We start from the raw sequence: 15,171 nt of genomic DNA, 5'->3' as shown, positions 1-15,171 counted from the left end.
CATGGAAGCAAAACAAAGGCTTTAAAGATAATGGTATTAAGAGGAAAGTTGTAGATAATATAGCAGATGAGATAATTTTGATAACTGCTACATTGTAATCTTCAGTGGTACTATATTTTCCTTTGCAGGAGTCCTCCAGCAGTCAAGATTCCGAGGACTCATCAAATGAGGTCAAGAGGAAGAAGCATAAAGAGTATGGCATTTGCTTGTGTCTCCCTGTCAGGAAAATCCCAATGCTTCCATATTTCTACTCTCATGGAAACTGTTAACCAAAGTAGATTTTTCGAAATCCTTGCCTCCCATATCTAATTTAGTTAATTTGTCTTTATTTTTGAAAAACATGAAATGTTAGGTCTAAATTAGTCATCGTATTAGAATGTCTCCATTTTGGGAACTGGGTTATGTTTTGGGTTTTGATAATTTGTTAATAGCTCTCTTTATGACATAGCTCCATGAGAAAATAAGTTTCATCTCTAGAATTCCTGTAGCAATTCACTTTAATTTATTGAAGATCATGATCCAGAAGAATAATTCCTATTCTGAACTCGTGCACCTAGGTGGCCTTTTTTTATTGCTGGTTTTCTTTTTTCTTGTTTCTTGAGATACATTACTCCACGGCCCTATCTTATAGTTGTATTTATCTTTTACATCTATTATATTTCACATCAATATATTTAGGTTTGGATTTATTTATTCCATCCCAAAAGATTGATGACTCTTTAATATGAAGATTCATACCTTTAGTTTCTGAAAATTCATTTTACCTTAGAACACGTCTGTATATCTTTCTGGCAGTTCTATTCCCTAGGAAAATATTAGAACATCTTACTACATCATGTTTTTGTGTCCTGTTTTTGCTATGCTGCAAGCTGAGTAATTTCCTTAGATTTGTCTTCAGTTTCACTATATCTCAACTTTTGTCTCTTAACAGCTATTTAACTCTTTCACTTTGGTGAAATTTACTTAACACTGTTCCTAGCAAAAATATTGTTTAAAAATTAATTAATAGAACCACTCAGATACTAAAATTATTATAATTTAAATAGGTGTCTATTTGTACTTCCAGCATATAGTGATGAAATGACTCACGATAAAAAGGAATTTGTTTTTGTAATAGAAATAAAATTTCATCACCTGTACTTTAATCATTGGAGTGATATTTTGTGTGAGAGATGCAGGGCACTGGGGCAAAAACAGTAATACAGCCTCTGAAAACAGACAGTGTAGACAGTAAAAACAGGGTATGGTATAGATTCGAGGACTTCAAAATATTCATGGCACAATTCCCTATCTTTTAAATTCCTTTCTCCAACTTTTTGAAAGCCCCTTTTAAACTTCATAGGAAAATATTGTAGACAGTAGTAGTACTTTTAAATCTACAACTTGATTGGAACTTAATAAACAATGTATTTTGTGATTACCGTTTCCATTCATCCTTCTTTCCTACCCTTTCTGCCCTAATAAGCTTTATTCTTGGGTGAATGCTGCCCTTTTGATCTCATATGGCTGGTTCTTCTAGGGAGTGAATAGCTCCAGCATAGATTGATAAATGCTTCTAGTGCTTCGTCAGCTTGTTGAAATATTTTAGTTGGTGATCCATCAATTCTTGGAGCCTACTTTTTGAATTATCAGTGGTTATATAGCTTCCAGCATCAAAGGAACATGTTAGTCATCACAGTCACCTATTTAGCAACATAACTCACCTAGATAAATAATAAATAAGTCCTTACAGTGATTCATCAGCTGTGGAGACATTTTTCCATTGGTGTTCTATCAATTCTTGGAACCTTCCTTGTTTTTTCAGTGTACAGTGGACTACGTCTTTAGTACTGTTGCTTCTTGATCTTTTGTACTCTTGAAAGGGTTGCATGCTGACTAGTTCTTCATGGGAACAGTGACAGTGTATTCTATCTTTGAATGTTTCCAGCATCACACAACATTTTGCCCATAGACTCTTTGAATATTAGTACTTGATATGTGCCTTTCCCGTGTTTGCTGTCTACTGATTGTGTGCTTCCCTGTTGGGGTGCTCCCTCCAGATCTTGTGCACATTTCATTATAGTACTTTGTTTTCTCAAGCTACCTTGGGAGGTTTTCTGTCCCCCACTCTGTTAATCATTTCTTCCAATTGCTTAGCTACAGTAGAATCAAGAGCAAGTTTTAAGAGTCTTTTCTGACATCCAATTTTGATATTTTCTTCCTTTTTTAGTCTTTTTATTGACCTTTTGCTTTCTTCACTTAGGATGTTTAGAAGTTATCCTTTAGCATCAAGGTTTTCGGTCTTTTGTGTTCAGTATAATGAAATATGTTGAAGGTAATTCTCAGTGTTTAAGAACAAACACCCTAGAGTTAGGAAAGAAAGCTAATAAAACTATTTTTGTGGTTTTTTCCTTATTCTACAGACATTGAATATTTTTAGTATAAGTGAAAATTGATTAAATTTTGTGCTATTTGAGACAAATTGTACTGTGAAAATATACTTAAGCATACATACATATATGTGCCTATATAACGTACACTTTTTTCATACAGCGAAGATTGGCAAATGTCTGGTTCGGGATCCCCATCTCAGTCTGGTTCAGACTCAGAATCGGAGGATGAAAGGGACAAAAGCAGTTGTGATGAAACAGAATCTGATTATGAACCAAAAAACAAAATTAAAAGCAGAAAACCTCAGATTAGGTAAATGTGGTATATACTTAATTTTGAACTGAAAACCCTGATTACAGAAAATGTTCGTTCTTTTCATATACGTTTAAAAAACAAGATCATGCTTTATGCCAGTGCTTCTGTAAAATACTTAGGTTCTCTTCTCCCCAACAGTAGATCTAAGTCAAAAAATGGAAAGAAAATTCTTGGACAAAAAAAGAGACAACTTGATTCATCTGAAGATGACGATGACGACGATGATTATGAGAATGACAAAAGAAGCTCTCGTCGGCAGGCCACTGTGAATGTTAGCTATAAGGAAGACGAGGAGATGAAAACAGATTCTGATGATCTGCTGGAAGTCTGTGGAGAGGATGTTCCTCAGACTGAGGAAGAGGAATTTGAAACAATAGAAAGGTTTATGGATTGTCGGATTGGGAGAAAAGGAGGTAGTTTTTAAAAACATACATATTATTGGACTATTAAGTAGTATCAGAATAATGTAGATGTTTCTTAATAATTTTCCATTTTGAAAACCAAGAGAATAGGTTTTCTTTTGCTTTCTTTAGTTGTGTGCTTAGCTTTACTGTCTTCCAGAAAATATCCACCTAGCCTGCTTTATATATTATGAATGCTTCCTAAAATTCTAACTTGTCTATTTGAACTTGTGTGTAGTTGAATTTGCTATTTTAAAACCTGATTTCCCAAACTAATTTTTGGACATTTCACTTTCTTATTGGGAGAAAGATGGCGTTTTCCCCCTTGTCAAGGGTTAAAGTCTTGAAACTCACAGGGCATCTCTACCCTGTCATATAGGGTCTCCGTAACTCAATGCTGATTCAATGGCAGTGAATTTAGAATTATTTGAATAAAGTTGTAGTAGTGCTAGAGCTAATGTCATACGAATCTTTCGTGTTTCGTGGTGTTAATGAGAGTCATTACTGAACACAAAGCTGATTCCCATGAGGTGAAGGCCCACCGTACTTCCACTATTGGATTTACAAAGTATAACAGAGCACTCATTAAAGCATACTCCATAAGGACATAAGTCAGCAAAGCCTGCTTCAGGGAAGAAGACTTCCTTCTCTCAGTGGCAGGACAGGCATTTTCTCATCCACTCAGAACAGGCACCTCTTGGCCCTGCTGTCAGTTTCTGACAACCATGTTGCTCAAGCCTTTTAGAAGCTGTCTGTCTTTAGTGCTGCAACCTTTGTAGGACCCCATGCTAAGCTCTGAGTTGTCTTCTCTCTACACCTGAGCTTCCTTTATCTTCTCTCTTTTTTCCCCCTTCTCTTTGCCTGTGTCAGAAACATTTAAGTTGGCTGCTTAAATGTAAAAGTCCCTGATCAATTTCCAGGCATGGCATTCCCTCCAGTCCTACACATTGACTAGTCACTCAGTAGGCTACAGACATTTCATTTTCAGTCTGCATAGTATAGGCTCTGTCTCACCTTGTTTGTGTAATCTATGGACCATTCCCTGCAATACTCAGCATTAAAGGTAGGTTGCAGCCAAGGTCCAGACAGAATAAACCAAGGCATATAGTTTACCCCAGAAATGTCAGCCTAGCAAAAGTAAGAAATTCTGAAAAAATTAGGACAGTGTACTAACTCCTCATGGGTTAGGGAGAAATGTGTCAAACTTTTTTTCTAAAGAACACCTAAGGCAATGGGTCACAACCTCTTTGGGGAGACCCTTTCACAGGGGTTGCCCAATTCATAACAGTAGCAAAATTACAGTTATGAAATAGCAACAAAAATAATGTTACGGTTGGGGTTCATTTCATCACACTTAACTATTGCAAATATGTAGGTTGTTACTTTTAGTAATTTTGACACAGGTAAGGATGATTGTTTTAATTTACCAACTAATCAGTGTAATATTTATGTAATGTTTTTATTAACATCAGGGTACTGTCCTTGTAATTGTGTTTTTTTCCCTAATTTTTAAATTAAGGAAATCAAATTAGATCATTCAGGCCTGCAGTTCTCAATGTTTGTGAATATAAATTAACAATACGTTGAGTTTCTTTTCTGTATGTATGTGTAATGAGATTTCTCTATTTGACATTTTCTGCTTTAAGGAAAGATTGCTATTGTTATATCATGGAAGGTCTCATGCTTTTATTTCAGCTACTGGTGCTACGACAACCATCTATGCAGTTGAAGCAGATGGTGACCCAAATGCAGGATTTGAAAAAAATAAAGAACCAGGGGACGTCCAGTATTTAATTAAATGGAAAGGATGGTCCCATATTCATAATACTTGGGAGACAGAAGAAACCCTTAAGCAGCAGAATGTTAGAGGAATGAAAAAATTGGATAATTACAAGAAAAAGGACCAGGAAACAAAAAGATGGTAAATATGGTTCATTTCTTTTTTTTAATCTTTTTGTTGGGGGCTCGTACAACGCATCATAATTCATCCATTGTGTCGAGCACATTTATACATTTGTTGCTCTCATCATTCTGAAAACATTTGCTTTCTACTTGAGACCTTGGTATCTGCTCATTTTCCCCTCCCTCTCCGCCCCCTATGGTTGATTTCTTACTCAACTTTTAAAAATCGTTCAAAGATAAATTAGCAAAATTTTTGTTAATTTCTTGATGTTGGTTCCTGTCACCCAGTTAAGACTATTAGATGTACCTATACTTAATTAAACCTCTCTTTAATAATTATATAGACAGTACCTTATAAAAATGTTTTAAAATTTTTTTAATAAATCATTTTATTGGGGCTCATATAACTCTTATCACAATCCATACACACATCAATTGAGAAAAGCACCCTTAAACATTCGTTGCCCTCGTCATTCTCAAAATTCGCCTTCCACTTGGGTTCCTGGAATCAGCTCCTTTTCTTTTTTTTCCCCTCCCCCTCCCTCCCCGCCCACCCCCATGAACCCTTAATAGTTTGTAAATTATTAATTTATTTTACCTTACACTGCCTGGCGTCTCCCTTCTACCACCTTCCTGTTGCCCATCCCCCAAGAGGAGGTTACATGTAGATCCCCGAGATCGGTTCTCCCTTTCTACACCCCCTTTCCTCCCAGTGTCGCCACTCTCACCGCTGGTCCTGAGGGGTTCATCCACCCTAGATTCCCTGTGTTTTTAGATCCCTTCTGCAGCGCTGTGCATCCTCTGGTCTAACCAGGTCCGCAAGGCAGAATTGGGATCATGATAATTGGGGGTGGTGGTGTGAGTATTCAAGAACTAGAGGAAGGAAGGTTTTGAGTTTCATTGTTGCTACACTGAACCCTGGGTGATGTGATTTTTACCCCCCACCTTTGTTGTTTGAAACCTGGTCCCTTCAGCCCTTCATGATCACCTATGTTGGTGTGCTGCTATCATGTGGGCTTTGTTGTTTCTGGGCTCGATAGCCACTTGTTTGCTTTCAAGCCTTTAAGTCCCCGGACGCTATATCTCTCAATAGCCGGGCACCATCAGCCTTCACCACACTTAATTATGCACACATTCGTCTTCAGCGTTTATGTGAGGAAAGTGATCTCACACAATGATAGTTTTTGTTCTTTGGTGTCTGCTACCTTGTCCATTCAACACCTAGTATTCACTTAGGCTGTGTGCTTCTTCTCTGTGGGCTTTGTTGCTTCTGAACTAGATGACCGCTTGTTTGCCTTCAAGCCTATAAGACCCCAGGCGCTATATCTGTTTGATAGCCGGGTACCATCAGCTTTCTTCACCACGTTTGCTTATGCACAAGTCTGTCTTCAGTGATCATGTCGGGAAGGTGAGTATCATGGAATGACCATTTAGCTGGGCAAGGTGCTGTTGTATTGAGGGAGTGTGCGCGAGGAGGCCCAATGCCCACTGCTACCCTACTACCGAACCTATAAATATATGCGCATAGGTCTATTTCACCATAATCATAAATATATTTACATGTGTACATGTTTGTATTTAGGCTTCTATATATGCCCTTTGCTTCCTACTCCTATTTCCTCACACTTTCCTCTTGTCCCACTACCATGTTCAGCCTTCATTCTGGTTTCAGTAATTCCTCTCAGTTACCTTGCCCTTGGTCACTCCCTAGTAGTCCTCCCATCCCCTCCCTGGCACTGGTTTTGAACCACTCTTTTTTTCCCTAGTCCCTGTGTTGGCCAACACCTCATCCCTTCCCCTACCTCTCACACTCTCATGTCCCTCCGGGACTGTTGTTCCATTATTTTCTTATCACATTGTTGGTCCAGCCTATCTTATCTAGGTGGACCTGCAGATTCAGTAATATGTGCATACAAATGCAGATGGCTTTGACAGCACCCAAGTGGCACATAAAGAACATGGCATCAACAGCAGCAACACCAACACGCTGACAAAAAAGCCACTGACATACAAAATTTATAAGAGAAAAAAAGACAGCCCCCCCCCCCCAAAAAAAAAAAAAATTCTGTTAGTAGTTCGAGGTCTGTTTCTTGGCCTTTAGGAGTATTTTCCAGATGAGTGGTGCGGTTCCACGTCCTGGCCCCAAAGTCCATCCTTTTTACTCCCTCGGGATCTCCTTGCTCTGCTTCCCCAGCTGCTCCATTGTACGCCCCCAGTGATTGCTTCAGTGTGGTGGGGTCAGCTCAGTCGCACATACCCCACTGTGTCTCAAGTGCTGTCCCGTGTAGGGCCATGGGTTGGTGCACGATGTCGCATCTCACCGTGGGGCCGGCTGTATGGTCCTCTCTGTACAATGGGCCCTCTGAGCCGAGCTTTCATCCTCTGAGCTTGGTGGGCCCAGGTGTGCTCTGTTCCGTTCTTCCTCATTTTCTGTGGTACTCCCTTCCATTGTGTGGGGTAAAAATGTTTTCATATCAATATTAATGAAGTTTATCTTTTATTTGTTTCAGATTCTTCGTTTTTCAAACTTAGCTCACAGCTACTAGTTAGATTTCTTTCCTTTTGCAGATAGTGTTTTAGGAGATGGCTGGTTTATGGGAAATTTTTAAAGTCTCTTTCTGGATTAATTAATGTAATCTTTCAGGTTGAAAAATGCTTCTCCAGAAGATGTGGAATATTATAATTGCCAGCAAGAACTTACAGATGATCTACACAAACAGTATCAAATAGTGGAGCGAATAATTGGTTAGTAATAAATGATTCAAACTTTTTATCTTGAAATCATATGAAACAATATAAATGTATTGTTGGCACATCAGATACAGTCGTTTGCTCTGACAGAACTAGATGATAATTTTAACTTGTTTGACCTTTACGAATTAGTACTTTGCTGAGAGATTAAACGCATAAACATGTAAAATCATAAGTTACTGATTTTATCTTGCAGCCCACTCTAATCAAAAGTCAGCAGCTGGTTATCCTGATTATTATTGCAAATGGCAAGGCCTTCCATACTCAGAGTGCAGCTGGGAAGATGGAGCTCTCATTTCAAAAAAATTCCAAGCTCGTATAGATGAGTACTTTAGCAGGAACCAGTCAAAAACAACTCCTTTCAAAGACAGTAAAGTGAGTGCTTTCATTTTTATTTATTTATGGAAACTGTTTATTCATCATAAATACTACAAGTTCAGTTAGAGATTTGGAGTCGCATTTGAGATAGGATAAGAGAGAATGTGCTTGGTTGATGGATATTACAGGACATGGTGTTCCTGTAATTGCTATCGGATTTTTCTTACGTGTGAAATACTGCCTTTTGACTGGGAGAGTGGAATTAGGCCACTACGATAAATTGGTGGTGGTTGTGGGAAAGGAGTAGGAAAAACCTTGGAAGCTAGCTGTGCATACATGGATTAAGTAAAAAGCGAAGCCAGTTACATTTCCTGGTAAGTGCTTATGTAAATCAATTAAACTTATTATTTGTTGTGATTGTAAAGTACCGAGTGGTCTGTTTATTTTCAGTAGCTTGGATACCTTATTTTCTTCTTGAATTCTTGTTACAATGATAGGAAAGATTCTCAGCTATATTTAGAGTCATGAATATGTAGATTTGAAAGGAAAATTTCCAAATGTATGTTAAAAGTATATATATGTTGTAATTTCTTATACTTAATAACTACATCATAATATTTTTTTCTACCAAAGGTATTAAAACAAAGGCCAAGGTTTGTAGCCCTGAAGAAGCAACCACCATATATTGGAGGACATGAGTGTTTAGAATTAAGAGATTACCAGTTAAATGGTTTAAATTGGCTTGCTCATTCCTGGTGCAAGTAAGTATATTTTAAATTTTCTATTTAATTTGAGGGGGTAAAAATATTACAAACAGAATGAAAATACAGAGTTTCAGAAAATGTTCACTATGATTAAGGTCATTTAGCATTTACTATGTAAACTTGTTTTTTCTTAGTAGTACATATAAACATTTCATACATTCATGTTTAACATATTTGGTTATTGCAGTAGCTAAATATACTTTCATTCAGTTTAAAGTGTAGACGTATATAACATTTTGACCCACCACGGGGTTACTTCTCCTATCTTTTTCTTTTCTTTTTTTATATTTCATTAGGGGCTCATACAACTCTTTTCACAATCCATACATATACATACATCAATTGTATAAAGCACATCCGCACATTCCCTGCCCCAATCATTCTCAGAGCATTTGCTCTCCACTTAAGCCCTTTGCATCCGGTCCTTTTTTTTCCGCCACCCTCCCTCCCCGCTCCCCCCCCATCCCTCCCCGCTTCCCCCTCCCTCATGTACCCTTGGTAATTTATACATTGTTATTTTGTCATATCTTGCCCTATCCGGAATCTCCCTTCCCCCCCTTCTCTGCCGTCCCTCTCCCAGGGAGGAGGTCACATGTGGATCCTTGTAATCAGTTCCCCATTTCCAACCCACTCACCCTCCACTCTCCCAGCATCGCCCCTCACACCCTTGGTCCTGAAGGTGTCATCCACCCTGGATTCCCTGTGCCTCCAGCCCCCATCTGCACCAGTGTACAACCTCTGCCCTATCCAGTCCTGCAAGGTAGAATTCGGATCATGGTAGTTGGGGGGAGGAAGCATTCTATCTCTTTTGTCTTATCTTCTGTCACTTTGACAGTACTCTTCTGGAATGATAATCAAATACTGAGGATTCATTTAGGGTGCAATAATTCCCTTCCCCCAAAAGTGCTTAATCCTGATTTCCTTTTTAAAAAATTTTATTGGGGACGCTTATAGCTCTTATCCTGGTTTTCTTACTTGCTCCATCTACACACACTTACTTAATGTGATTGTATTCTTATTATTATACAAGGGGTTTCAAAAGTTCTTGGGGGAAAAATGCAATAAATAGATAATGGAACTTTTCCAAAATTTTGAAGCCGCTCCATAATTGGTTAAAGAAAAGCAGTTGATCTTGTTGGCCTTAAAAAATAGTGGGGTTCATCTTAATTTTTCTTATGGTGGTTTATTCAATAAATAGTTCTTTGTCTTGGGGCTTATAATTTCATTTATAGTAATAAAAGTGACATTGTGAATAATATACCAACCAGGGTAAGTGTTTATATAAACTTGTACCTGTCTTATATAAAAGGTTTTCTTTGTAAATTTGAATATATTTTATACATAATTTTTTTTCTGTTTGTAGAGGCAATAGTTGCATACTTGCAGATGAAATGGGTCTTGGAAAAACAATACAGACGATCTCATTTCTGAATTACTTGTTTCATGAGCATCAGTTATATGGACCTTTTCTGTTAGTAGTTCCACTCTCTACTCTGACGTCCTGGCAAAGGGAAATTCAGACGTGGGCATCGCAGATGAATGCTGTGGTTTATTTAGGTGACATTAACAGCAGAAACATGGTAAGTTATTTCTCTAAAATAATTAGAAATTAGCCATGTTTAAGCGAATACTTTTCCATTTGTTTTCTTATGTCTTTGCTAATCGTTTTCTCTCATTGAACATGCCACAAAGTCAGTGGAGGCTTAACTGCTTTTAACTGCCGATAGCGAGAATTAGATTTAGTGTTACTTCTCATATGCAAGAAGCTTTGTACAAACATTCCTGTTGTCTTTAATTTCCATTATCTATGAACTTTTTAATAGCCCCTTTGTGTTGTAACTTTCCCTGCAAAATTCCTAATGTACATAAAAGTGAACAGCAGAGTACATAACCCCCATATACGCATCCCCAAGCATCTCAGTTTGTAACACATGACCAGGTTTGTTTTATCTGTAACTCTACACACACTGTCCCACCACTTGTTATTGTAAAACATACCCCAGCTGTATTTCTTCAATGAATTATTATGAAATGCATTTGCACTTGTTTCAATAGAAAGGCATTTTTCCATTGGAACCCAAACCCCAACTAAATCCACTGTCATCATGTTGATTCCCACTCATAGAGACCCTATAGGACCAGGGAGAACTGCCGCTGGATTTCTAAGATTACAGTCTTCACAAGAGCAGAAAGTTTAGTCAAACTGCTGACCTTGGGGTTAGCAGCCCAGATTGTAACTCTTTCTTTGTAACTGTGTGTGTATAAATGAATCATTTTATTGGGGGCTGGTAAAATTCTTATCACAATCCGTCCATCCATCCATACATTGTGTCAAACACATTTGTATATTCATTGCTTGCCACCATTATTCTCAAAACATTTGCTTTCTACTTGAGCCCTTGGTATCAGCTAGCCAGATTTGTAAGGTAGAATTGGGATCGTGATAGTTGAGGGGGCAGGGCGGGGGGACCATTTAAGAACCAGAGGAAAGTTGTATATTTCATCATTGTCGCACTGTACCCTGACTGGCTTGTCTCCTCCCCGTGACGCTTCTTTAAGGGATGTCCAGTTGCCTACAGATAGATGGGTCTTGGGTCCCCAATCTGTACTCCCCACTCATTCACAATGATGTGATTTTTTTCTCTGATGCCTGATACCTACCTGATCACCTTGTGATCACTCAGGTTGGTGTGCTTCTTCCATGTGGGCTTTGTTGCTTCTCAGCTAGATGGTCACTTGTTTATCTTCAAGTCTTTAAGACCCCAGATGCTATATCTCTTGATGCTATAGCTCATAGCCAGGCACCAGCAGATTTCTTCACCACATTTGCTTTTGCACCTGCTTTGTCTTCAGCGATTATGTCGAGAAGGTAAGCATCATGGAATTCCAGTTTAATAGAACATAGTATTCTTTCGTTGAGGGAGTATTTGAGTGGAGGCCCAATGTTCATCTACTACCTTAATTCTAAACTTATAAATATATGCACATAGGTCTATTTCCCCATCATCATATATAAATATATTTACATATGTGCATGCCTTTATTTAGACCTCTATAAATGCCCTTTGCACCTTGCTCTTTGCTCTATTTCCTTTTACTTTCCTCTTGTCCTACTATCATGTTAGCCTTCATTTGGATTTCAGTAGTTCCTCTTGGTTACCTTACTCTTGATCAAGTGCTACCAGGCCTCCTACACCCTCCTCTCCACCAATTTTGGATCACTTGTTCGCTTCTCCCTGGGTTAGTTAACATCACTTCCTTTTCCCCCATCTCCCCTTCTCCCATGTCCCCCCCGGAACCATCGGTCCTGTTGTTTTCTCTTCCAGATTGTTCATCCAGTCTATCTTAAATTTAGACACACCTGCGGAGATAATAATGTGTACAAAATCAAGACAGAGCAAAACAAAGCAACAAAAGAAAAAACAGAAACCAATGACCCCTCGACCCCCCCCCCCAAAAAAAAAGCCTGTAGATAGTTCAAGGACTGTTTGTTGGCCTGTAGGATTGTTTTCCGATTGAGTCTGATGGGGTGCCACACCCAGGTGCCAAAGTTTATTTTTGGTGTTCCCTGGGGACTTCTTTGCCCATATGTATAATTTTATTTATAGAAAATTTTGATATGGTAAATACTATTTTGTCAAAGATTTACCATCTCAGAAACCTATAGAAACAGTCTACTCTTGTAGAATCACTATGAGTAAAAATTAGCCCAATGGCAGTGTGGTTGGTTTCTTTTTTTTTTCTTTCATCCCACCCTCCCTTCCATGGTTTCTTTCTTATAAAATAATTCTACTTTATGTTCTATAAGATCAACGTAGCATGTAGATAGACTGTATAAAATATGAACTATTTCATTACATACTCTATATAAGGAGACTTTAGAGAAATCCTCATTTCTTTTAATTCCATTTTTCCTCAAACTTTTTAAAGCCTCTTGTTATTAGTGTATGTTGATGGATTATATTGTAATTATTTAAATAAGAGTATGTTTACTTTAATATTTGTCTTTCCAATGTTTTGATAGATAAGAACACATGAATGGATACATCTTCCAACTAAAAGATTAAAATTTAATATATTGTTAACAACCTACGAAATTTTATTGAAGGACAAGGTATGTATTACCAAGGCTGTTTGTTGTGTGTTTCGACTTTTCTTTTACTGTTAAGCGTAGGATGAGGGAACAACTTAAAGGAATAAACATCATCCAGGGGTGAATCCGTGTGTTTACATGAACATTTCAGCCAAGAATGGTTTTTGCAGTTTCAAATGGCTATATGAACAAACTGAAGTATATGTGACAGAGTACATGTATTGGCCTGCAAAACCTGACATGAGTGCCATCTAGCCCTTTATAGAAGTGTGCTAATTATCGACATAAATGAAACCATTAGCGTATTTTGTAATGAATTACCTGTTGAGTTTGTGTGCTCTGTAAAGCTCATGATCATGCCTGTTACTATTTATGCAAAACACTGCTAAATGAATTTACCGCTATTGTCCCATTTAATTCTCCCATTCATTTTGAGGTATTTACTGTCCCTACTTTATGAAAAATCAAGCTTCAGAGAGATTAATGAACTTTCCTAATGTTAAAAAGCTATTAACACAGGAATGTCTATCTTAAGTTAGATCCATGTTTATGGAGCCGCATAATCCATAAAAGTTTTTAAAAGTACATACGGAGTTAGATGCTACCTGTATATATTTTCTCTAAATTGAAATTAATAGACACCTCTACTTGGATTAGGCTAAAAATCTATTAAGTTTTGACTATTGTCTTTTCTACTTTATTATCAATGTATAGTTTAATAAAAGATATAGAACATGTTCTCCAGCTTTTAGGAACATTTTGTATGTTGTGTTACTGTGATTTGTGATTCTAATTGTGAAATAACAAGTTTATGTTTACAAATTAAATAAAAAGCATTCTTTTCACTTTAAGCTGCTTTATTTTAGAATGACTTGTGTTTTGCCTACATAATAAGGGTACTGCTTTTTGAAAGATATTAACTGTGTTTTTATTTTAAGGCATTCCTTGGAGGTCTCAACTGGGCATTTATAGGTGTAGATGAAGCACATCGATTAAAGAATGATGACTCCCTTTTATATAAGACTTTAATAGATTTTAAGTCCAACCACCGTCTCCTTATCACTGGAACACCTCTACAAAACTCTCTGAAAGAGCTCTGGTCTTTGCTACATTTCATCATGCCAGAAAAGTAAGAAGAATTTTGAGATACGTAATATTAGTGAATTTCAAATGCTCGTTTTAGATAATAAGGTTATATTCTTCTAAAATTGGATCACAGATTATGGAGAAAGGAGGAATTAAGAAGGAAGTGGCATGGGATCTTTCACATTAATAATTTTGAGTTTTTCAATTTTATGAATCCAAACCCACTGCCATCAAGTGAGTTCCTATTCATTGGACCCCATACGACAGATTAGAATTTCACATAGTGTTTCCATGTCTGTAAATCGTAGAGAAGCAAACTGTTGAATCTTTCTCCTGCAGAGTGAGCAACCAGTGAGTTTGAATCACTGACGTTTTGATTAGCAGCCAATCACTTTTCAAACATCATTGGGCTCCTTAATTTTATGAAGATGCTATGTGTGCCCCATGCCCAAAAAAGCTTTTTATAATCTGAAACAGTCTTTCAGAGTAGTAACAATAAGGTGCCAGTAATCTCATTTTTTAAATGAGAAATGCTGGATTAGATAAGGTTAGATAGCTTGTACAAGATAAGGTCAGTTATACTCTTTTAATAAATTCAGAACTTTTAAACATTTTTGGAAAAAATATTTTTAATGGTAATTCCATCTTTATCTCAAAGACAACTTTTATTTTTAAAATTGCATTTTTCATGAGCTTTCAAAGTTTTGAAAGTTTCTTTGTATCTCATGGATTTCTTTGGAGAGCATAGAAAGTACAGAAGTAGAATTTACTTGGCTCTTTTTCCCTTTTGAAATCTGTATTTCAATCTCCTTTTTATCCTGTGAGAGTGTGAGTTTCACTCAAAAGTTCTGTGGATGGCATTTGCCAGTTTCCTACTCACATGTACTCACTCAGATTTGTGGAAGAGGAAAGACATACTAGCTGTCCATGGCTGCTCAATAAATAAGCACGGGCAGTAGAGACATCCATGTTAGAGGCATGTGGAGGAAGAGTTCTCAGGATACGATTAAATTGTTTTAATAATTTCATGGGCTGGCAGGAAAGTGGAAACTTTGCTTGAAATTGTGTCATGTGTTTGCCAGCTGATCCAGTGAATAGGGGACCTCAACGAATGAGAGGCCTATCTGGGGAAAATTCACAGTTAAGCTTGGGGATCCAGTGAATCTCAGTA

General features: G+C 37.4%; 1 protein-coding gene across 2 annotated transcripts in view; it reads left to right on the top strand.

Moving 5' to 3' along the window:
- Positions 1-15,171, top strand: part of CHD1 (chromodomain helicase DNA binding protein 1) — an 82,452-nt gene that overhangs the window by 33,365 nt on the left and 33,916 nt on the right. Inside the window, exons 5-14 of one of the 2 annotated variants that reach the window (XM_075541311.1) lie at positions 129-193; positions 2,533-2,682; positions 2,827-3,098; positions 4,782-5,007; positions 7,633-7,733; positions 7,936-8,114; positions 8,691-8,818; positions 10,185-10,401; positions 12,846-12,935; positions 13,853-14,043. In XM_075541311.1, the coding sequence (XP_075397426.1) occupies positions 129-193; positions 2,533-2,682; positions 2,827-3,098; positions 4,782-5,007; positions 7,633-7,733; positions 7,936-8,114; positions 8,691-8,818; positions 10,185-10,401; positions 12,846-12,935; positions 13,853-14,043 (1,619 nt within the window). Of the gene's footprint in view, positions 1-128; positions 194-2,532; positions 2,683-2,823; positions 3,099-4,781; positions 5,008-7,632; positions 7,734-7,935; positions 8,115-8,690; positions 8,819-10,184; positions 10,402-12,845; positions 12,936-13,852; positions 14,044-15,171 lie in introns of both variants that reach the window. The other variant, XM_075541310.1, reaches the window with a different exon arrangement.

This window comes from Tenrec ecaudatus, chromosome 2 (assembly GCF_050624435.1).
Source record: "Tenrec ecaudatus isolate mTenEca1 chromosome 2, mTenEca1.hap1, whole genome shotgun sequence".
In the NCBI taxonomy this organism is placed as follows: domain Eukaryota; kingdom Metazoa; phylum Chordata; class Mammalia; order Afrosoricida; family Tenrecidae; genus Tenrec; species Tenrec ecaudatus.
Note: the sequence above shows the minus strand (reverse complement) of the source record. Positions and strands in the feature narration are given on the sequence as shown.